Source organism: Amia ocellicauda, chromosome 6, assembly GCF_036373705.1.
Source record: "Amia ocellicauda isolate fAmiCal2 chromosome 6, fAmiCal2.hap1, whole genome shotgun sequence".
NCBI classification, from domain to species: Eukaryota; Metazoa; Chordata; class Actinopteri; order Amiiformes; family Amiidae; genus Amia; species Amia ocellicauda.
This window is the reverse complement of record NC_089855.1, coordinates 48,343,225-48,365,969: the sequence shown is the minus strand read 5'-3', so window position 1 is coordinate 48,365,969 and position 22,745 is coordinate 48,343,225. Positions and strand designations below refer to the sequence as shown.

Here is a 22,745-nt window from a genome sequence, read left to right as displayed (position 1 = left end):
TGGTTATGTTCATGGCTGTACCTCTCCTTTGATACTAACATTAGATGGCACCCATTGCCAGCCATTTCACAATGGTACAATGAACACTAAACACAAGCATCACACAGCAGTTTAACACTGAGTTCAGATGCTCTGCCTATGTCATCCAGTCTCACAATCAAACTGTGTACAAACACATATGACCTGTACAGTAAGAGCCTCATACATTGTCCCTCAGTGGCCCTCAGCCAGAAACAACTCAGACACTGGACAGCTTCACACTCAGGAGCAGACAATGAGAGCTGCCTTCACAACAAAGAGCTGTGTGTTCATCTCCTCACTGCGGAGGGGAACCTGCTGACAGACAATCACAACACTGACAGAGACACAGCTGAGCCACAGAGCACAGAGAAGAGACACAAACCTGGGCAATGAAACAGCGACTCGACCCGCAGGCCGTCTGTGCTCTGACTGCAGCCTCTGCTCTGTCAGGACACTCCTCCTCATCAACCCCACAGGAACACGTCAGCAGAGCCTGCAGGGCGTCTGGGCGTCTCTATTCCCCAGGTGAGAGATCTGTCCACCTGCAGCCGAGCAGGAAGTGCTGCCTCTCAGAGCAGAGAGACGCTGAAGAGGAGAGATGGCGTCTGTGAGCTTCTCCGTTTATACTGGACTGGTCTGTATTAGTGTCTGTCTCACTGGTGCTGTACGGGTCTGTGTTTCTCTCACACTGGTGCTGTACTGGTCAGTGTTTCTCTCACACTGTGTTGGTGCAGTAGCTCAGTCAGTCTCTATCAGCCCCAGCAAAGGGTGCATCTCACTGGGCTGCACTGAGGGAGGGGCTGTGGATCCTCTTTCACTTTCCCCTCAGAGCTTCTCTATCTACAGAGAAACCCCCCCTCGGCCCTCCTGTCCTCACACAGCTAGTTGTGTTTCACACAGTGGTCCGTGCGTGCAATATGAGCTCTGATACGCACTGTGCTGGTCTCTTCCCCTGCTGTATGTCAGTGTTGAGGCAGGAATCCACATTCCTGTGTTTGCCTCCTCTCTGTCAAACCAGATCGGTTCTGCAGGAACCAGACACTGAACACAACAACAGCACCTTGCAGCTGAAGGCAGGGGGGCTCCAGCTGGGCAGTATTGTCTTCATACCGACTTCCTCTCTGACACACTTGGTTCTTCTTGTCTGAAATGTGCCTCTGCTGTCAAGGGGTGGGGTGTCTGAGAATAGTTGTTCTGGAAGGGGTTAAAGCCCCCACCTGCAAACAGGCTACTATTTATGTTGTATACCGGCACAACACAAAACATATACACAGACTGCACATGAGAGTAATGCCCCAGCACGCACCAATTCAATACAGTTTTCACTTGTAACAGACGGGACAGTAAAAAAGCCCCCAGCTTCTACCCCCCTGCTTATCCTGACCAGGAGAACAACACAGACATCACCTTAAAGAAAAACAGAGACATCAGCACCTGTAGACTATTGCAGGGACTAAAGCAGACTGACTGCAGCACTGAGTCACACTGAGATCCTACAGCAGGTCTGTACTGGCCAGGTGTCTGAACAGCACCCCCACCATCACAACAATAAACTGTGTTGTTTCTCTGCTCCAGGCTGCTTCCCATGAGGCACAGCGACTCCCAGAGCTGAGGATTGTGCTGCTGGGGAGGAGATGGAGTGGGAAGTGCATTGCAGGCAACATCATCCTGGGCAGAGAGGCGTTTCAGACTAAGGGTTTAATTGGGGAGTGTGTGAAGGAACAGGGGGAAGTGGCCGGGAGGCAGGTCACTGTGGTCAATGCACCATGCTGGTCATTCCTGTGGGTTCAGTCTCAGAGAGAGAGAGAGAAGATCAGCGCAGGAACACCTGGAGCTCCTCAGTGAGAGAGTCTGGAGACACACTATAGTGCTGTTCACCTGGGGGGAGAGACTGGGAGACACAACCATTGAGCAGCACATTGAGAGAGACAAGGGGCTCCAGTGGCTTGTGGAGAAATGTGGGAACAGGTATCATGTTCTGAACTACAGGAACAGGGGCAACGGCACTCAGGTCACAGAGCTGCTGGACAAGATAGAGGAGATGGTGGCAGAGAACAGAGGAGACGTGTTTGTCAGTGAGGAGAGTCTGCAGGATAGAAGAGAGAGACGACTGGAGGAGCTGGGGAAGAAGACGGAGGAATCCACACCGCCTGTCAGGAGGAGGAACAGCATAGAGAACATCCTGCCATTCAGTGAGTGCAGTTACTGATGTCTCTCTGAGTCTCTGTCTCTCTGGCTCTACACTCACAGCAGTACAGAGCTGAGCTGTGTCTTCAGAGCCTCCACACTGTGAGCCCCTTGCTGTGCTGTGCTGTCCAGTGTCAGTGGTGTCCAGACAGTGTCTCAGTGCTGTTGTGTTGTCTTGTGTTGCAGTGAGTGGAGGAGCAGCTGCAGAGGGAAGCCCAGGTGAGACTGCAGCCCAGCCTGAGGCCTCCAGCTCTGAGGAGAAGACTGTGGAGAGGCCTGGAGCCCCGTGAGCACCGAGGAGGACCAGAGTCTGGGAAATGAGGGGCACAGCAGTCTGGACACACACTGTTACAGATTACTGTAAATAATGTAATATAATTGATTATATTTGAATAATAATGATTTGAACATTTTTAAACAGAATTGCAGATGATACAAATATGTGAATATATCAGTATATGTTTGAATAAATAATACATAAATACATAATATGATTACTGTTTATGACTTTAATGGCAGATTATGGGTGTCAATGTGTTTATTTATTACTGCCATTAAAAAACTATGCTGACCGACAGATGACAGACCCCACAGTGAGTCAGTTACAAGAGGCAAGAATGTGCTCGAAGGGTCCCAGTTTCCTCCTGCCTGTCTGTCCCTGTTATTGCGCCATGGAGCCACAGAATAACTCAGCAACACAGTCTCACCCTGTGGAAAGCTGGTAGTGACATTCGAATGCTCGTGTCATATGCTGATGCTAATAATGCTGATCAAAGTGCCAATGCTATAAGCTTAAATACTGTGCATGTGCAGAGCTCAAGAGACCAAGAAGTAAACAGAAGTATTTACAAGTTGACACAGACAGACACAGGACAGTACAGATGAGAGGCAGCCATCCTAGTTTCAGACAGTCTTAGCATTGCTAATTTTTTTTAACTGCCTTTATTGAAGTTAATCTTGTCTGTAGTTTGCCTTAATTGAAGTCAATTCAGTTCAGCTGCTGAGTTAATAAAATAATGAAAATAAATAGGTTGAAGGAAATGTGATTTAGTCAAGGACTAGCAGGAATTCTGTTAAGTGATTTGTGCCAGGTGGAGCCAGTTAGGTGTGAATTGGGGGCAGCTAGACAAAAGGGTACTTAAAGCTGCTGTTGAGAAAGAGCTGTGCTGTTTCTTGGTAACAAAAGAGTCAAGCAGTTGAGCTGGGGGGACAGAAACCCCACCAACGTCATTCACAGGTTTCCCAGAGTGTTATCGTGAGGTCTGATTTCTGACCCTCGTAATGTTCATGGTTGTCTTCCTCAGAAGAGGTGTGGGATCCAAAGAACAGATGTCTTCCTTTGATATACTGGGAAAGGTCCGATCCCACGGATTGTATTGTGGCAACTGTCAATCAATCATTAACAAAGAGTTCCTGCCTGTCTGGGGAGCAATTTAAGTCCACAAACAGACTTAACAAACAGCTGTGGGTCCTCTCTCTCTCTCTGCAGTTTGATCCTTTTATTATTGACAGGAATGTCTAGAGGGTATACCCTGAACAACTTGCAAAGTGGTTTTTACTACCATAATACATTTACTTTGCTTGGTCTGCATATTATTATTAATATAAAACATAAGTTTATATAAAACATTAAAAACAGCTCCAGTATAAATATTTGTACTTATTAATTGAAATGTATTTCATCTCTGTTTCATGACATTTGTCTCAATTTCCTTTATTGCTAAACGTACAAAGTGTCACTAACTCATCCCTATGTCATGTGTGTTAATTTAAACTATTCTTTGAATTAAATACTCATTTGCTTTCTTCATGTACTTTCAACTGCGCTCTTTGGAAGAATCCAATTCAAATTATTTTCAAGAAAACATTGATGTGTCATCTACAGGTTTGAGGTACACACAATCCATCATATTCAACTCTTCAAAATAAAGTATCAATTGAATTTCACTTCAGTACTTTCAAATGCAAGCCAAGGTCAGATAAGATTGGAATTGTTTTATATACTGTACAAACACACACATACACAAACACTGAGAAGGGAATCCATACCAAAAATAAGCATGATAAAGATCCCCGTTCATCTTATTTGAACACAACCCACATGTGTAGCTTCATATCTTTATAGCTGAGCAAAGTTGTTACCCCTCAGTAATACCTTGGATATTTAAATATTTGTGTTCACACCTGTTTGGAGGGGGGGGGGCAGGGTATATACACTTTGAATGAATGACCTAACTTCAGATCTTTTTTCAAAAGCAATCCTGCTCTGGAATGTCATTCATGAGCACACCAGATAATACATTATAACTCAAGTGTTATTCGCATTGCCTCCATTTGATTCTATTTGATAAGGCCCCGCCTGCGTGCTAAAATAGCGCAATGCTATTAGAAGTAGAAATAGTAATGGTAACAGTAGTGACATCATTTTTACAAGGGAACTACCCGATCTAGGCAAAACCATTGGCCGCCCAACAATCAATCTTCGTCCCATCCTGGCCTCCCCACCTGAAAAGCTCTGGAACTCATGGACTCATTATTGATCAATGAAGCAAATAAGCTGTTCAATTAAAAGGAACTCTGGTCTGAACATGGTAGTTATTTTTTCTATATACAAAATCTCTAAATAAATGAATTGAACAAAAAACTTGCTTGCTTAATTGAACACCATGGAATGAATGATAGAAAGTTTCCTATACAGACTTTTGGGAAAGGGCTCTTGAGGAATTGGTTTGTGCAGCTCTGGAATACATAGTGTCCATTGGGCTCAGGCAAACCCAAGACTGACCATTATGGAAGCGGTGGACACATTGTACTGTGCATCAGTGGCAGGTCCCCGATGTGCAATGGTCTTGACAACTCTAGGGAAGCTATTCAACAAGCTAAGGACAGGCCGAAGGCTTCTGTTTGGCACAATGCACCTACAGCAGGTTTTTGTTTCTGAAAGTTAAAGATAGGAAGCAAAACAAATTGTATTAAGGCTTCATTAAGCCCAGATTTGAGGTGATCTCGACCGGTAGTGTATATAATAGTAGAAGTGTGTGTGTGTAACAGCATGTATGTCCAGCTGCAGAGCTCTGGAGCCCCCCAGTGTGTAAGAGAGGCAGGCAAAACACTTCAAGGTAAATGTGCTGTGGAAATTTCCAGAGACTCTTGCTGCTGATTTCAGCTCAACAGAAAGCAAAGTGAAGACAAACCTGATCTTCTACAGCACACAGTGTGATGCCTGGCATGATGCATTCCTGCAGCACTACACACATGTGCGCAGGAGAGACATCGGCCCTGGGAGAAAGCTGTCTGTACTGGATGAGTTGGACACAGACAACATCATACCGACTATAAGTGTCTACAACAATGGCTCTGCGCTGATACAAGGCAGTGAGAGCAGTCTGGACAGATTTGACCTGAGTCTCTTCAAACTTTAGCCAAATCAAAGTTCCCGGTGAGAAGAGCGATGAGATGACATCAGTGCAGCTCCCTGCTCACACAGCCCCAGCCAGACGGGAGACCCACCACAGCCCCACAACACCCCCTCCCCCAGCACTCGCACCATCAAAGAGTGCCTGTCCCAGCTAGAGAGGGACTTCACTGAGTTCAGGGAACTGACAGCGAGCAGCAGCTGAGAGATGAGCTGGTGCAGCTCAGGAACGAGCACAGGGCAAGTGTACAGGAGCTGCAGCAGGACAGAGAGAAGCTGAAAGGAGAGCTGAATAGCCTGACACAGGAGATGAAGAAGAGAGCCTCACTCAGTGAAGTGAAGAACCTGAGCAAACCCTGCAGGGAGGGGAGGCCAAGGCGCTGACACAGGTGGCAGAAAGAGCCGCCATGCAGTTCCCAGCCGCCAGGATCAATATGTCCACGCTGCTGCCCAGACAGGACATACCAGTGCACACCCTCCAGCACATCAACACAGAGCTGTGCCGAGGCTGCGGCCCCCTGACCAACGTGCACCTGGCCCAGCACCACAGCCTCTCCCCCCAGCACCTGTACGACCACGTGCACCTCAACCAGCATGGCATGAGACTTTTTGCCCGCAGCCTGAAGGACACTGCTCTGGGGAGAGTGCCATGTCCGCTGCAGATGAGGACACCCCCGCAGCAGCACGAGACCCCGGACACAGAGGAGGCCACACTGAATAGCCACCCAGGGCCCCCAGAGACCCCCAGCCAGCAGTTTCCGGCCCCCACACAGCCAGCAGCAGCAGACATGCATCCCAGCACTGCAGCACAGCTACGCTGCCACACGCAGCAGGACAGCACAGCCAGCCAGCTCTGAGCTGAGTGAGATCAGGAAGCTGCTGAACGCAATCTGCACCAGACTCATGACATAAACACGTCTCAAGTATTATGTCTTCCATTTATAATAATAAAATAAAATAAAACTGCTAAAAGCGAAGTAATTACATTTCACATTTTGGCTCATTGAAGGTAACATTTGGAAAATCAAAATTAGATATTTTGTAATTAACAGCTGGAACATTCAGGGCCAACCCCAAATACAGACTTTGTAAATAGTTTAAATAATGTAGATATTATGATTCTGCATGAAACCTGGACCAGAGCAGACGAGTCCACTCTCAGTCCTGTGGGATACAGGCAGCTCATAGTGCCGTCCCGCAAGAACCCTGCAGTGAAGCAGGCCGAGACTCCAGCGGGATCATCATATGGTATAAAGACGAGCTCGTTCACTTCATTACCCCAGTAAAAAGAGGAGAAACGCACTAAAGGCTCACTGTTCTCAGCCCACTGTGACACATACCTGTGTGCAGCCTACATCCCCCTCCTCAGACTCCCCCTACTCCAACCCTGAGAGCTGCCCCACTCTGCAGTCAGAGGCAGCACACTTCCAGACACTGGGCAGTGTGCTGATCTGTGGAGATCTCAACGCCAGAACAGGCGAAGAGATTGACTTCATCTCCACAGAGGGAAACAACCATGTCTTTGGAAATGCCCCATGGCCCCACAGCAGTGTGACCCGCCAGAGAAACAGCTATGACAGCGTGGTCAACAAGAGTGGCAAAGAGCTGCAGTGCCCCCTGTACTTGCTTTTGCAAAACGGGTGTAACTGTGTCTCTCTGCTCTCTGTGTGTTATGGACACTGTGTCTCTGCTCTCTGTGTGTTGTAGACATTGTGTCTCTGCTCTCTGTGTGTTGTAGACATTGTGTCTCTGCTCTCTGTGTGTTATAGACATTGTGTCTCTGCTCTCTGTGTGTTATGGACACTGTGTCTCTGCTCTCTGTGTGTTATGGACACTGTGTCTCTGCTCTCTGTGTGTTATGGACACTGTGTCTCTGTCCTCTGTGTGGATCCAGGAATCCCCTCCTGAACACTGCCTGCCCTGAGTTCCTGCAGAGGATGTCTGCTATGTCCAGCATCTATGTCTGCTGGACATCCTGGACACTGCAGAGGCCACTCAAAACGGTGAGGGGGGTTACACTGAATGCAGCTCTGTATACCAGTACATCAGTCAGTCTCTGTGAGGGGCTGTGTGTCTACAGTGAGGGAGTGTGTGTGTGTGTGTGTGTGTGTCTCTGCAGACCTTTCTGACGTGTGGAGTGTGTTGAGGGCTGGTGTGCCTGGTCTGAGCATTGTCAGTGTGGCCGTCCCTGCTGGGAGAGGAGCCCCACACCAGGCAGGGAGGGCTGAGGGCCACTGAGTACAGCCTGCTCACCCTGTGTGTCTCACCAGCACCACAACAGGTCAGGATACTGCACAATGCACACTGAATACTGCACACACTGCACACTGCCTGTCTCACCAGCACCACGACAGGTCAAGATAATGCATCCTGCACACTGAATACTGAATACTGCACACACTGCACACTGTACCTGTCTCACCAGCACCACAACAGGTCAGGATACTGCACACTGTGCACTGAATACTGCACACACACTGTACACTGTACACCGAATACTTACACTACACATTATACAGTGCACACTACACAAACAGCGCACACCACACTGAATACTGCACACTGTACATTGAATACTGCACACTTTACATTATACAGTGCACACTGAACACAGTGTCAGTGTTTCTCTCATTGTATTATAATATAATTCAGTACATGTGTAAATGTCCCTCCCTCTCCCTCTCTCTCTCTCTCTCTCTCTGCAGGCTGCTCCCGGGACGGCTCTGTTCCAGGCACTGGTGTCACTGCTGTGCTCAGTGCAGGAGCAGGGATACCGCCCCCCCCAGGCGTGCTCAGGGCCACTCTCTACCTGCTGGCAGTCAGCCAGTACTGGAGCCCCCACCTGGACTGGGTACCTGTCCTGCACTGTTACTGCACTACTACTGCACTCGTGGGATCCCCCGCCGTTCTACAGGGCGCTCCGAGCCTTTGCGCTCGAAGTAGGCCTCCATAAAGTCGTGCTGGCCTCCTGGGATTATAAGACCATCTGTAGCCAGATGAGATCTACCCAGGAGACCAGCCGGATAGAAGATTTCCCTCCCGAAACCTGCCGGTTTATCTGGGCTAACGCTACACACGTTTGCCTGACAAATACGCAGAAAGATGTCTCCTGGATGGCTGTGAGTCGGTGTCTCCCCACCCGAGTGTTCATGCACAGAAGGGGCCTAGCCCCTTATGACATCTGCCCCTACAAGGGTTGCCTGGGGAAGAAGACGGAGGCTCACATCTTTAGCGATTGCCCCTCCGCCTGCAGGGTCTGGCTCCTGTTTTCTCCGTTCCTCCACAGGTTTGCCGTTCCTGTGCGGGGCGACCGTCCAGCAGATCCTGTATGGACCAGCCAGGGGATTGACATCTTCTACCCTGAAGTGCTGGTGGCGTGTCGTCTGCGCAGTGAAGCAGGCCCTGTGGGAGGGACGGAACATCTGCCTATTCAACAAGCAGGAGCTGGACCCAATTGTCATCGCGCGGAGGGGCATGGTACTAATTAGGGACTATGTCAATCTGGAGGTCCATCAGAGGGGCAAGGAGGAAGCCTTTAAGAACTGGCAAATACAAGATCTGGGGGAGCTCAGGATCCCATGATGGGACCCAGCTCCAGGGATGGCCATCTCCCCCTGCTGGAGCCCGAGTCTGAGATCTTTTAACTACTTTTAACAAATTATTGTATTTAAAAAAAAAAAATGATTTGAAAAATGAATTTTAATTGGTTTTGAAGAATAAGTTTTAAATGCACTTGTTTTGTTTGGGTATTTTTTTGGTTGTTTTGTTTTCTTATTTTGTCAAATACATTGGCCGTTTGGTTTAATTTTAAATGCATCAGATTGTTTTGGTTTTGTTTTTATTTTATGGTTTTATTTGTTTTTTTGCTTTGTCTGATGCATTTACAGTTATTTTCAATGTATTTGACCTTTATGTTGGTTTGCAGTTTTGCTTTAATCACAAGTTTGTTTTGTTTTATGCACATGTTCATTTGAGTTTTGAATTAATCACTTTTAAATTTAATTTTTTTTTAAGTGATTTTAGGAATTGATGATTAAATTTGTTAAAATAAGTATTAAAATGTTGAATGTTTTTATTATCTGAAAATGTAAAACACTTAAACCAATAAAACAGTATTTTACTTTGTGCTGTAATAAAATCCAGTCTGGTTTTGTTCAGTGGTGTCTTTCCCCCATGCAGGGCGTGCACGGAATAGGGCAGAGGAGCCCAGCACTTACGGGCACTGTCGGCTTCATCTGGCGCTCGTGCTACAGGACAAGAGACTTTTGTTTCTCTTTGCTTAGAGCACAAATGCCCGTCTGTGCCGAGTCAGGATGTGTTTTCAGGAGCATCATTCTGTCTCTCTCCTGTGCTGGGTGTGATCTGGTCGATCACCTGCTCTTTTAGAAGTTGATCTGTGTTTTCCTTCAGGGATGATGCTGCCGTCGTCCTGTGCTGCCCCTGCACTGCCCACCCCTTCAGTCCCCCTTGTGAAGAGTGTCCAGAGGGCCAAACAATCACTGGTGCTACACAGACTGCCCAGCACACACACACACCCATATATACAAAGGTCGAATCATTTCAAATTGGTTTCTTGAACATGACAATGAGTTCACTGTACTAAACTGTATATGTATATACACTCACCTAAAGGATTATTAGGAACACCATACTAATACTGTGTTTGACCCCCTTTCGCCTTCAGAACTGCCTTAATTCTACCTGGCATTGATTCAACAAGGTGCTGAAAGCATTCTTTAGAAATGTTGGCCCATATTGATAGGATAGCATCTTGCAGTTGATGGAGATTTGTGGGATGCACATCCAGGGCACGAAGCTCCCGTTCCACCACATCCCAAAGATGCTCTATTGGGTTGAGATCTGGTGACTGTGGGGGCCAGTTTAGTACAGTGAACTCATTGTCATGTTCAAGAAACCAATTTGAAATGATTCGACCTTTGTGACAAGGTGCATTATCCTGCTGGAAGTAGCCATCAGAGGATGGGTACATGGTGGTCATAAAGGGATGGACATGGTCAGAAACAATGCTCAGGTAGGCCGTGGCATTTAAACGATGCCCAATTGGCACTAAGGGGCCTAAAGTGTGCCAAGAAAACATCCCCCACACCATTACACCACCACCACCAGCCTGCACAGTGGTAACAAGGCATGATGGATCCATGTTCTCATTCTGTTTACGCCAAATTCTGACTCTACCATCTGAATGTCTCAACAGAAATCGAGACTCATCAGACCAGGCCACATGTTTCCAGTCTTCAACTGTCCAATTTTGGTGAGCTTGTGCAAATTGTAGCCTCTTTTTCCTATTTGTAGTGGAGATGAGTGGTACCCGGTGGGGTCTTCTGCTGTTGTAGCCCATCCGCCTCAAGGTTGTACGTGTTGTGGCTTCACAAATGCTTTGCTGCATACCTCGGTTGTAACGAGTGGTTATTTCAGTCAAAGTTGCTCTTCTATCAGCTTGAATCAGTCGGCCCATTCTCCTCTGACCTCTAGCATCAACAAGGCATTTTCGCCCACAGGACTGCCGCATACTGGATGTTTTTCCCTTTTCACACCATTCTTTGTAAACCCTAGAAATGGTTGTGCGTGAAAATCCCAGTAACTGAGCAGATTGTGAAATACTCAGACCGGCCCGTCTGGCACCAACAACCATGCCACGCTCAAAATTGCTTAAATCACCTTTCTTTCCCATTCAGACATTCAGTTTGGAGTTCAGGAGATTGTCTTGACCAGGACCACACCCCTAAATGCATTGAAGCAACTGCCATGTGATTGGTTGGTTAGATAATTGCATTAATGAGAAATTGAACAGGTGTTCCTAATAATCCTTTAGGTGAGTGTATATATAGAACAGCCAGTCAACCAGTCAACAGCTGAAAAACCATCAAACTCACAGCTTCACAAAACGGTTTTATTATTAAAAAAACCTAAAAATGACAGAACAGTATTTAATCAAAACACTTTAAGAACAGCATTAAAACCGACACCCGTCTCACTGGCCATAGTGGATTCTGGGTTACGTCCCCCAGAAAGAGGACTACTCCTAATCTAAGCCCGCCCCACACCTCTGTCCCGAAAACGGTACAGTCCATGTTTTGGCCCCCTGGTGAAGAAAGGGGCGACTTCTTGCCCGTCCCGTTGGATGAGTGATCTCCCAGCAGCCCTTGCGGTCACAGCCCCGGCATGACGTAGGCGATGTTGTCCAGAGTGTTGGACTGAGAGAGAGAGAGAGAGAGAGTCAGTCAGTCAGTCAGTGTCAGTCAGTGTATCAGACAGTCAGGCAGTGTGTCAGTCAGTCAGGCAGTGTGTCAGTCAGTCAGTGTATCAGTCAGTGTATCAGTCAGTCAGGCAGTGTGTCAGTCAGTGTATCAGTCAGTGTATCAGTCAGTCAGGCAGTGTGTCAGTCGGTCAGTCAGTGTGTCAGGCAGTCAGTATGTTGGTCGGTCAGTCAGTGAGTCAGTCAGTGTGTCAGTCAGTTAGAGTGTGTCGGTCAGTGTGTCAGGTATTCTCACCAGGACGTGTCGGGGGCAGGCATTGAGCTCAGGGACCTGTGCAGTGAGGCAGGCCAGAGGACCCAGAGCACACAGGATAGAGTCCAGCAGCACAGACAGGCTCCCCGACACTGCTACCATGCCCTGCACACACACAGGGAGAGAGAGAGTTATTGTTTGAGATGCTTGTGTGACTGTTACAGTGTATTTCAGTGCAGGGTGCAGGTTTGTGTCACACCTCTGAGACGCTGTGTGGGGGGGGCTACAATGCCAGGCATGTCCTCGTGTGATGCTCTCACAGCGCTGCACTGTGCTATGACTATGATATGACTATGTGCTATGATATGTGCACATGTGTTACAGCCAGGGGATCAAATTAGCTTTCTTGGCCACTAGCCACTGTGTCTGGTAGAAGGAAAAAACTTACCAGCCACTTGGTATTTTTACCAGCCAAAGGCAAACATCACCAGAAATGCACGAGGGTAAATGTGTGGTGAACATGTTAAATCGTGGCATTTATTCAGGTAATTAATCAAATCGCTATAACAAAAAAAGAATTGCACATCTGTATAGACTAGACAGGTGTGTATGAGGGAAAAGGATCTGGATAGAAAAACATGCTCCCACAGTTTGTACTTGCAAGTGTTATAAGGTCTTTGATCAAAACATTGCATTCTATTGAATTATAACTCTTGCTAGTAGAGACAGTGCGGGAGCATCTTTTTCAAATTAATCAATCAATTGCAATAACATGGCAGCTAATTGGTATCTGTATAAACACACTAAACACAACAGAAGGGTGTTAAATGGTGACACATTATTGCTCTTCATACTCCTCTTCCTCTTCAGTGCTACTCCCTTCTCTGGGTCTCTGCACATCATTAAAAGGATTTCATTGGATTGGTTAGATATTCACAGAGTCACGGTGTGTAGTTGGGTAAGAAATATATCTTCTCTTGGAATGATGACAGACAGTGATGTTGTTTCCAGTGGTCAATACGATGCATGTTAGCAAAGACGTGATGTGAACAAAACGCACGCTTCTCTTCAGCAGAATCTCCGCTATGCAGAAAAAAATGCATGTCTCTATCACAAATCATTTCAACATAAATAAATAAGTTGTAATCGATGCAACAGATGAATACTTATCTAACGCAACAACTTTGTTATATAAATATCCATGTAAAACTACATGACGTATGGAAATGGCACAATAACAGCAGACACAACTCACGCATGTCGCATCAGACTCTTATTATTGTCCCGACATCAGCACAACTGTTTATTGTCACAATTTCAAATTAACTATAAAGGTTGTGACTATTTGTTTATAAAGGAATATTTTGCAATTACAATTTCTTTGCGATTTCTTTTTAATTTTATTTACATTTTCATTCAGTTGCCAGTTTAGCAATGTGAGCTGCAATGAAAATGCCTTAACATTAGCGTCCTTGTGGCAATGTTTTCCGGTCACAGCAGCGAAATACAAAATGCATAAGACATATCTGTCTAATTGATACAATCTAGTTTTGACTTTTCCTGTCCAAACCACACTCAGACTCCTGCTCTGCATTCGGAAACATAAGCGTGCGTTTGTTACAGCGAATACAGAATAAACAGCAATAGCCAGCTGTGTGTGTGTTTATGTGTTTCTGTCATATTATAATTTTATAACATTTTGATCCAGTAATTATGACTATGAAAAGTGATTAAAAGTCATTATTTTTCCACATCCTTAACCACCTTACTTCTGCTTCATTGCTCTCCATGAAATCTGTCCTCCTGGACCGAAGACTGTCCAGATGCCATACATTAAAAAAAAAACATGACATTGCGGTTTGCCAAATCAACTAACAAACCAACACTACAACATCAACAAATTCATTCGTATTTTGAAACATACCGACAAATACTCTATCAGAAACTAAAAGTTGAGTCCCGTACACTTGTTGGCTGTCAATTTTACCAACCACTTTGGCGGGCAGATTTACACGCCACTGGCTAAATTTAGCCACAGTTGGCAGGTGGCGGGTGTTAATTTTATTCCCTGGTTGCAGCGCTGTGCTATGACAGCTGTGCACGTGTGTTACAGCGCTGCGTCATCGTATGACACACCGGCGCTGCACTGTGTTGTTGTGCGGTTGTTTAATATGTCCACCGCTGTGGTTGACCCCTGACCTCGGTTTCCTGCAGACGGTGTCCAATCAGGCTCAGCGACTCGCCCAGCAGCTGCAGGTGGGCGGCAGCATCGATGGGGTCGACCTCGGGGGGCCGGGCGGGGGACAGGGACACGCCCACCCCTCCAGACGGGGACTTCCTGCTCGGAGACGACAGCCCCCGCACTGAGCCTACTGGGGAGGGATTGAGTGAGGAGCGAGAGAGGAGAGACTTTTTAATACAGTCCTAATCCCCATGACATGATCTCACAACATATGACACTACACTGCACAACACACAACACTGCAGTGCTGTTAAAAACACCCCCCCAGGCTACCTTTGCTCTTGGACCCCCCCTCGGACACGGAGCTCTTGCGCTTCACAGTGGTGGCCTCGGCCTTATTCTGCTTGTGCTGCAGATACTGTGCCTTCTGACGCCATACCTGAGAGAGAGAGAGAGAGAAACGTGAAGAACGAGAGAAAAACAAGGAAAGAGAGACAGACTGAGAGAGAGCGAGAGAGAATGAAGAAGAGCCAGAGAAGGAAAGAGATTGAGATGTTCTCACCAGTTTGTCTTTATCGGGCAGCTGTTTCCACACCTCCGCCAGCTTCTTGCTCAGCTCCCCGAACACTGACCACAACAACAACAAGCATTAACAATACAGAGCCTCCCACCATCACAACAACGCACGAACTCCTACACATCAACACAAACATTAACACCACAGCAGCAGCTATAATAAAGACATAATGCCAGTCATATTCGTCCACACTGTGGACTTTAACAGCATCAAATTCTGAGGGTGACGGAACTGGACCAGTGATGCTGATGACATGAATCAATGACAGAGAGAGAGACAGAGAGACAGACAGACAGAGAGAGAGAGAGAGAGAGACTCACCCAGGCCGGGGTGCTCCGCGTTGATGTTGACCCGATACTCTTTACAGAACACCTGGTAGGCGGTCATGTTCTTCTTCTTGGGCTGGAGGGACGGAGAGGGAGAGACAGTGAGAGGGAGAGAGGACTGGATTTTGAGAAAGAGAGAGAAAACTAGGTGCAATTTGGGACACACCGTCACCCAATCAGAGCCCACCTTGTCCTTCTCCGACTTCTCCTTGTCTCGCTCCTCCTTCTTCTTCTTCTTCTCGTTCTGGGATTCGCTGCCGCCGTGGTGATGCACAATGGGGGGCGGGCTCGTGGCATAGACCCCGCCCACTGACCCAACCACCACGCCGTGATTGGAGGAGCTGTGGGAGTGGGTGTGTCCCTGTGTGACCTCGCCGGAGAGGAGGACAGTGCCTGAGAGAGAGATAGAGAGAGAGAGAACTACATCAGTTCATTTACAGATGAGTCCATTATCCAATCAGGTAACCAAGCAGCACACACACCTGTATCCGTGTGACACCTGTGTGCTCACATTCACTCTAGTGCTGTGTGTGTCTGCATGTCTCTATGTGCGTCTCTGCCATTGTCTCAGTCCCTCTGTCCCATTGTCCCTCTCTGTCTTTCTGTGTCTGAGTTTCTCCCTCTCTCTCTCCCTCTCTCTCCCAGTGCGTTACCTGTCCGCCCCATCCCCGCCGCCCCGCTGCTGCTCTTTTTGCTGGTCTTGCTGTGCTTCTTGTCCCCGCGGTGCCGGTCCTTCTCCCGCTCCCTGTCGCGCTCCCGCTCCCTGTCCTTCTTCTTCTTGCTCTTCTTACTCTTCTTCTTCTTCTTCTGCACCTCCCGGTACGAGTCATCAATCACCAGCTCCCCTGCCTCCAGTTCCGCCCCCGAGGAGGAGGAGTCACCCCCAGGGCCCACCGCCCCGCACAGCCCTGGGGCCAGACGCCCTGAGAGAGAGGGAGGGGGAGAGAGAGAGGGAAGAAGGGTTAATACACGCACACCTATTGCATACCACCATAGAACAAGACCACACAGGGGAGGATGGAGACAACCAGACAGTGAGACAAAGTGAAAAGACAGAGAGAGAGAGAGAGAGAGAGAGAGAGAGAGAGAGAGAGAGAGAGAGAGAGAGGGGCCACAGCCTGAGGGGCACAGAGACACACGAGCACCAGCTGTAGAGGAAGTGTAAATACTCATTTGTAATGCATGTCCTTGTATTTCTATTTTCTGTACTTTCATACATTTTATAAGGTATTGTGATTTTCCATACATGCATGTTCAACTGCTTTGGCAACACAAATTTGTTTGTCATGCCAATAAAGCACCTTAAATTGAAACAAAATTGAGAGAGAGAGACACAAAGACAGAAAGGGACAGCGACACACACACACACTCACCCTCACCTTAACAGAGACAGAGAGACACACACACTCACCCTCACCCTCACAGAGACACACACACACACATCCCCACCCAGACGCACCTTCCACCTCCACCTCCTCCCCCACCACGGGGAGCGGCTCTCTGGGCGTGCTGCTCTTCTTGCGGGGGGCCTTGGACAGCAGCACGGCACCCCCCGGCCCGCGCCGCACCGCGCCCTTCTTCCCCTGAGAGAGCGAGAGGGCGGTGGCAGCAGCGGCGGCGGCGGAGGAGGACGAGGAGGAGGAAGACGAGGAGGAGGACGAGGAGGAGAGGTGAGCGGCGGTGGAGGAGGAGGGCGGGGGGTAGCTGAAGCCATCCCCCACGCCGCCCTTGCCCCCCGCCTCCGTACCCTTCTCCTTGGGGGAGAGGATGAGCTTCATCTTCAGCCCCTCCGGCTCCCGCAGCGTGAGGGGCGGCTCGTCCGGCGCCGGGGCCTTGTGCTTCTTGGCGGAGGAGGGCGGAGCAAGGGAGGAGGGCCGGTGGTGCGGGTGGGCGGAGGACGAGTGCGAGCGGCCCCCCTCGCCCGAGCGCCGCCGCTCCTTGGAGGAGTGGGAGTGGGAGTGGGAGTGGGAGTGGGAGTGCGAGTGCGTGGGGTAGGCTGGCTTCTTGTGCTGGCCGGAGGGCGTGGAGCCAGTGGCCAGCGGCGACGTGATGGCCTGCAGCAGCCCCATGGCCGTGTCGGCGGGGTGGGGTGGGGGCAGGCGCGGCGGGGGGGGCGAGGAGGACGGGGCGTGGTGGGGGTCCGAGGACTTGCGCTTCTTCTTCGGGGGGTGTGGGGCGCCGGGGGAGGAGAGGTCTGGAGAGAGAGAGGGAGAGAGGGGTTAATAAACACACACACACACACACACACACACACACCACACTCACATACTGTACAGCCCTTCTCAGCTGCCACTACCTCTCCTGGTCTCTCTCTCTTCCACTCTCTCTCCCTCGCTCTTCCTGACTCACTCTCTCTCTGTACCACCACGGCCCACTGCAAGACTTCCCCTGAATCTGTCTGAGCCTCCTCTTTCTCCTTCCCTCTCCCTCTCTATCCCTCCCTCACCCCTGCAGTAGAATGCCTCACTCAGAAGTTTCTTCTTCTTCTTGTGCGAGTCTCCGCCCAGCAGGTACAGCTCCGAGTCCTGAGAGAGGGAGACAGTGAGATACTGGGTGAACACACGTGGTCGTGAGGCAGACTGAGGTCGTGTCAGCGCCATGCCAGGTGAGGGCGGCCTGCCTGGTCCACTGAGCCCCAGAGACAGAGAAACAGACAGACAGACAGACAGACGCCCCATTCACACTGAAACAATCGCCCGCTTTTTGGTGGCACTTTGTTGCCGGCAACACGTCAGTATGAATGGAAAATGAATGACAGCAAATGACGTGCCATGTCCTTGCGTGTCGACGCAGTGCGTCAGCTCAGTGGCGCATTTCTGCAACCACAACACAAGGAGAAACCACCTCTGAACAAGAACTTGTGACCGTACCGAGAAATGGACCGGGCTGTTAGAAATGGCAGAGGTTGAAAATAATATAGTCGCAGCAATTCTGAGTGTTATCAATGAACCAACAGGTTGGCGTATGTAATGCTAACTATTGTCACACATGTCAGAAGTTATGTACCAATAAATCATACAACATATAATATCTCTGGCAAACGTGTTATTAGACTGTATTACAGTGACACTGATGGTAGTTTGTTCAGAGTTATTTAATTTGTCCAACTTTAAAACATGAAAAGTAAAATAAGTTGTTTTGAGCAATCAATCAAGCCAGCAATCAATCGCAGATCTGCACACCCAGACTTCTGGGAGATACAGATATGCACACAATGTAATGTCACGCTTTTTTTCTCACTTATTTCAGCTGATGTAACTTTGCTGCAGTGTGTCAAGACCCACACAGTGCCTCTCAATCTCAATCATGAACCGAGAGCAGAGTCTCACACTGGGTTCATTGGTTCAGATGATCTGTGAGCGCTGGGTCCAGTGACCGCACCGCAAAACACACAGCCATACAGCCTGATGACCTGGGCACAGAGCAAAACGCACATAGACTGACGTAGCATTTGCCTTCCCTCCTGACTAGTTCTTGCTAGTGAGTCCGAAACGAACCGCCGCTCTGGTCAGAACCAACAGCCCAGTAAACACAATGCAGGAAACTGGCAAAACGGGGAAATGATCGAGCTTTTAGGAACACGTCCAGAGTTTGGGTCTGTGTCTCCTCTCCGGATCCACAGGCCTCTGTAGCGTCTCGGCCCCGTGGCCACAGCGCTGATGCCGGCGGTCTCTGTTCTGTGTGAACAGGCACCTCCCAGCAATTTCCCAGCACTCAAAGCCAGTGTGAAATGGGGAGCAACAGGAAGAAAGCAGGCAAACGTTGCCGGCATGTTGCTGGCAGTGTGAATGGGGCTAGAGAGACGCAGAGGCAGAGAGAGGTGCCGCGTGTCTGTACTCCAGGGGAGCCCAAACGTTTTTATCATGAGAGCTACTTTTTTTTAATGATTCAGTTCAAATGGTAGTTTAACCTTGGTCTGGGGGGGGGGGGGCTGCTGATGGTAGTTTAACCTCGGTAGGGGGGGATTTTTCCAAAAATCTTCTCGCGATCGACTGACAAGCGCTTTGCGATCAACATATTGGGCACCCCTGATGTCCTGCATCTGTCACTGCTTTGGCAACACTTGTGTAATACCAACAAATCTCATTGTGAATGTGGATTTCACAGACAGACAGACAGACAGATATAGAGAGAGACTGACAGACAGACACACAGGGCTGCTGGTACCTTGGGACGTTTCTTGGAGCTTTTCCGCACCTGCGCTGCGATCTCCTCCTCCTCCCTCAGCAGGTCCTTATAGGAGCGACGCTTCTCCCGCTGGCTGCGGCCCGCGACCAGCCCCACGCCCTCCGCACCCGCCTCACCCACACACAGCTCTGACAGAGAGAAAGAGAGGAGAAAAAATAAAGTTAAAAAAATGATGTAATTGGTTATATTGTACTTGCTTTGGCAGTACTGCTGTGTGAGAGAGAGAGAGAGAGAGAGAGAGAGAGAGAGAGAGAGAGAAGGGTTAATACACTGACACACAGGTATGACAGAGAGAGAGAGAGAGATACAAAGCCAATGAGTGAGAAACCAATATAAGTGAGGACAGACAGACAGACAGTACCTATCACTCCTTTTTTCTTAATCTCCTCGAACGCCATGGTCTCCAGACACTGTGCACTTATCTGTGGTCCCTCTCTATCCCTCCCCCTCTCTGCCTCGTCACAAGGAGCTCAGTCTGGGGCTGCAGGGGGAGAGAGAGGGAGAGGGAGAGTAGGACCCAGGTGAGTACTGTACTGTAATGCACTGCACTAGAAGACAACAGCACAGAAGCTGACACAACACACAGATACTCTATTCTTCATCCCAAGGGGAAGCTGTTTTTGCAGCCAGTGTGAATTCACACAATCACATAACATCACAACATGGCACAGAGGGAGAGAGGGCTATTACAACACATTCAAACATATGCAAAGTTACATTGTATGGCATATCAATAGCAAAACAATATAAAACACAATCCTAAGTCACTTCACATTTAAATATATTTATAAATAAGTATGTCATGCATTTGGATCATAGTGTGTGTGTGTGTTAAAAAGAGTGGGGGGTTGTAACAGAATCTCAGGCATGTTCTCTTATTCATATATAGACACACACACATACATACATACAGATCACACACACACACACATACATACATACATACAGATCACACACACACACACACACACACACATACATACATACATACAGATCACACACACACACACACACACATACATACATACATACATACAGATCACAGATCACACACATACATACATACATACATACAGATCACACACACACACACATACATACATACATACATACAGATCACACACACACACACATACATACATACATACAGATCACACACACACACATACATACATACAGATCACACACACACACACACACACATACATACATACAGATCACACACACACACACATACATACATACATACAGATCACACACACACACACACACACACACACACATACATACATACATACATACAGATCACACACACACACACACACACACACACACACACACTATTGCACTGATCAGTCACACAACACACACAGCAGCACGTCTCTCTGGCCATAAAGTGGTTATTATTATTATGATCCGTTAGTTATTGTGTTTCGTATCCATCGTCTGGGTTAACTCGGGTACATTTCCTCTTTCCCGCCTGCCTAGAAAAAAACAAAAACAAAAGCACACCCCTCTCTTTCACAGCCCTCCACCGCCCCCCTACCCAGGGTCATCTCAACACTCAGGCCGGGATCCCAGCCTCCACCCCCAGCCGAGGCGCACTACTCGAGCCCGGGGATGTAATCTACCAGTAGGCCAGGTAGCTCAAACGGACTACAGTACTCGGTCCGCAAGAGGGATTTTGTTGTTTTTTCACAAGCGGGCACGGGTAAGAGGGGAGACAGGGACAGGGGCACACACAGTCGGGAGACAGAGCAGGCGGCACTCAGTACCTTTACAAAGATCCGGCAAGTGGCCACGGGTGGAAGTGAATCGACGCCATCTTTATTCCGCCATCGGGTACCAGCAGCGGCGCCGAGCGGTGGGAGGAGGCAGGGAGGAGAGAGGGAGGGACGCGGGCTGCTGCTCTTACTGTTATTGTTATGCTGAGGATGAGGATGGTGATTATAACTGTTCATACATTGGAAACAGCCCCCAAGACTCACTAAGCGGTGAGTATATAGGCTTATACTATATACATATATACAGATGATACTGAAATAGGTGGCTCAGCAGATACAATCTCGGCAGCACAGGATATTCAGAGGGACTTAGATAATATTCAGCTGTGGGCGACACCTGGCAGATGAAATTCAATGTGGACAAGTGCAAGGTAATACACGCAGGTAACAGAAATGTCCACTATAATTACACTGTGGGAGGAATAGAACTAGATGAAGTAACGCATGAGAAAGACCTAGGAGTCTATGTGGACTCCTCACTTTCTCCATCCAAACAATGTGGGGAAGCAATAAAAAAGGCAAGCAGAGTGTTAGGGTATATTGTCAAAAGTGTAGAATTGAGAACAAGGGCAGTGATGTTCAGACTGTACAATGCACTAGTTAGAGCTCATCTGGATACTGTGGACAGTTCTGGGCTCCACACTTCAAGAAAGATATCGCTGCTCTAGAGGCAGTTCAGAGGAGAGCAACCAGACTTATTCCAGGTCTGAAGGAAATGTCCTACTGAGAGACTGAGGACCTGAACCTTTTCACCCTGGAACAGAGGAGACTACGAGGGGACTTGATCCAAGTCTTCAAAATCATGAAAGGCATCGACCACATCAAACCAGAGGAGCTTTTCCAGATCAGCAGGGACACTCGCACCCGGGACACAAATGGAAATTGGGCTTCAAGGCATTCAAGACAGAAAACAGGAGACACTTCTTCACACAGAGAGGCGTCACAATCAGAACAAACTCCCCAGCGATGTGGTTGAAGCTGAAAGTTTGGGAACATTTAAAAATAGACTGGATAGGATCCTTGGATCACTTAGTTATTAATGGACACGATGCACCAACGAGCACGATGGGGCGAATGGCCTCCTCTCGTTTGGACACTTTCTTATGTTCTAATAGGGGCCCAATAAAGGACAGTGTTGCAGGACAGACGGGTGTCCGGCTCTGGGAGCACATGGTGTCTCAGTGGACAGACAGTCCTCCCCGGGTGCAACTCATCTGGGATTGTCCTCTCTTTTAGGCGACTGTCTCGGGAAGTCGTCACAGTTTCAGTGTCCAGTTTTGTGTCGGAGTTCAGCGTCCCTTCACGTTGCCATGCCGTGTTCTTCTGCCTCTTCTGAAGCCCTGGAGCTCTGTGTGCTGTAGTTCAGCTACAGTGAACACACCTCACTTCCCAGGCCTGCGTCAGCTCCAGCACTGCTCTCTGGAGATACACAGCAGTCTGAGCTCCGGCCGGCAGCGCTGCAGAGTTTGGAGGAAGTGTTCGTGTTCATGTTGTTAATAATAGTTCCTCTTAGTATAGAAAATTGTGTTACAGTGACTAAACCTTCAATCCCATCGTCAGGCACGTGCTACAACAGTTTATTTATTTGGGAATTA

The 22,745-nt window shown here is 48.4% G+C and overlaps 2 protein-coding genes across 4 annotated transcripts; one reads left to right on the top strand and one right to left on the bottom strand.

Moving 5' to 3' along the window:
* The first annotated feature begins 1,748 nt into the window (after nt 1–1,748).
* Nucleotides 1,749–2,583, top strand: LOC136751644 (GTPase IMAP family member 2-like). Its single transcript, XM_066707419.1, has 2 exons — nt 1,749–2,213; nt 2,395–2,583. Exons 1-2 carry the CDS (start codon nt 1,781–1,783, stop codon nt 2,496–2,498), a joined length of 537 nt encoding a protein of 178 aa, XP_066563516.1. The 5' UTR covers nt 1,749–1,780; the 3' UTR covers nt 2,499–2,583.
* Nucleotides 2,584–11,520: 8,937 nt separating this feature from the next.
* Nucleotides 11,521–21,259, bottom strand: hmgxb4a (HMG box domain containing 4a). 3 transcript variants are annotated; one of them, XM_066707393.1, is made up of 13 exons: nt 21,142–21,259; nt 19,728–19,847; nt 19,346–19,494; nt 17,625–17,703; nt 16,638–17,372; nt 15,832–16,101; nt 15,366–15,571; nt 15,173–15,254; nt 14,838–14,902; nt 14,609–14,714; nt 14,293–14,465; nt 12,136–12,258; nt 11,521–11,838 (listed from the first exon to the last, which is right to left on the bottom strand). In XM_066707393.1, exons 2-13 carry the CDS (start codon nt 19,762–19,764, stop codon nt 11,794–11,796), a joined length of 2,070 nt encoding a protein of 689 aa, XP_066563490.1. In that variant the 5' UTR covers nt 19,765–19,847; nt 21,142–21,259; the 3' UTR covers nt 11,521–11,793. The 3 variants fall into 3 exon arrangements, with proteins under 3 accessions (XP_066563490.1, XP_066563491.1, XP_066563492.1); XM_066707394.1 differs by having other exon boundaries at nt 14,293–14,462; XM_066707395.1 differs by having other exon boundaries at nt 17,646–17,703.
* Nucleotides 21,260–22,745: the final 1,486 nt, after the last annotated feature.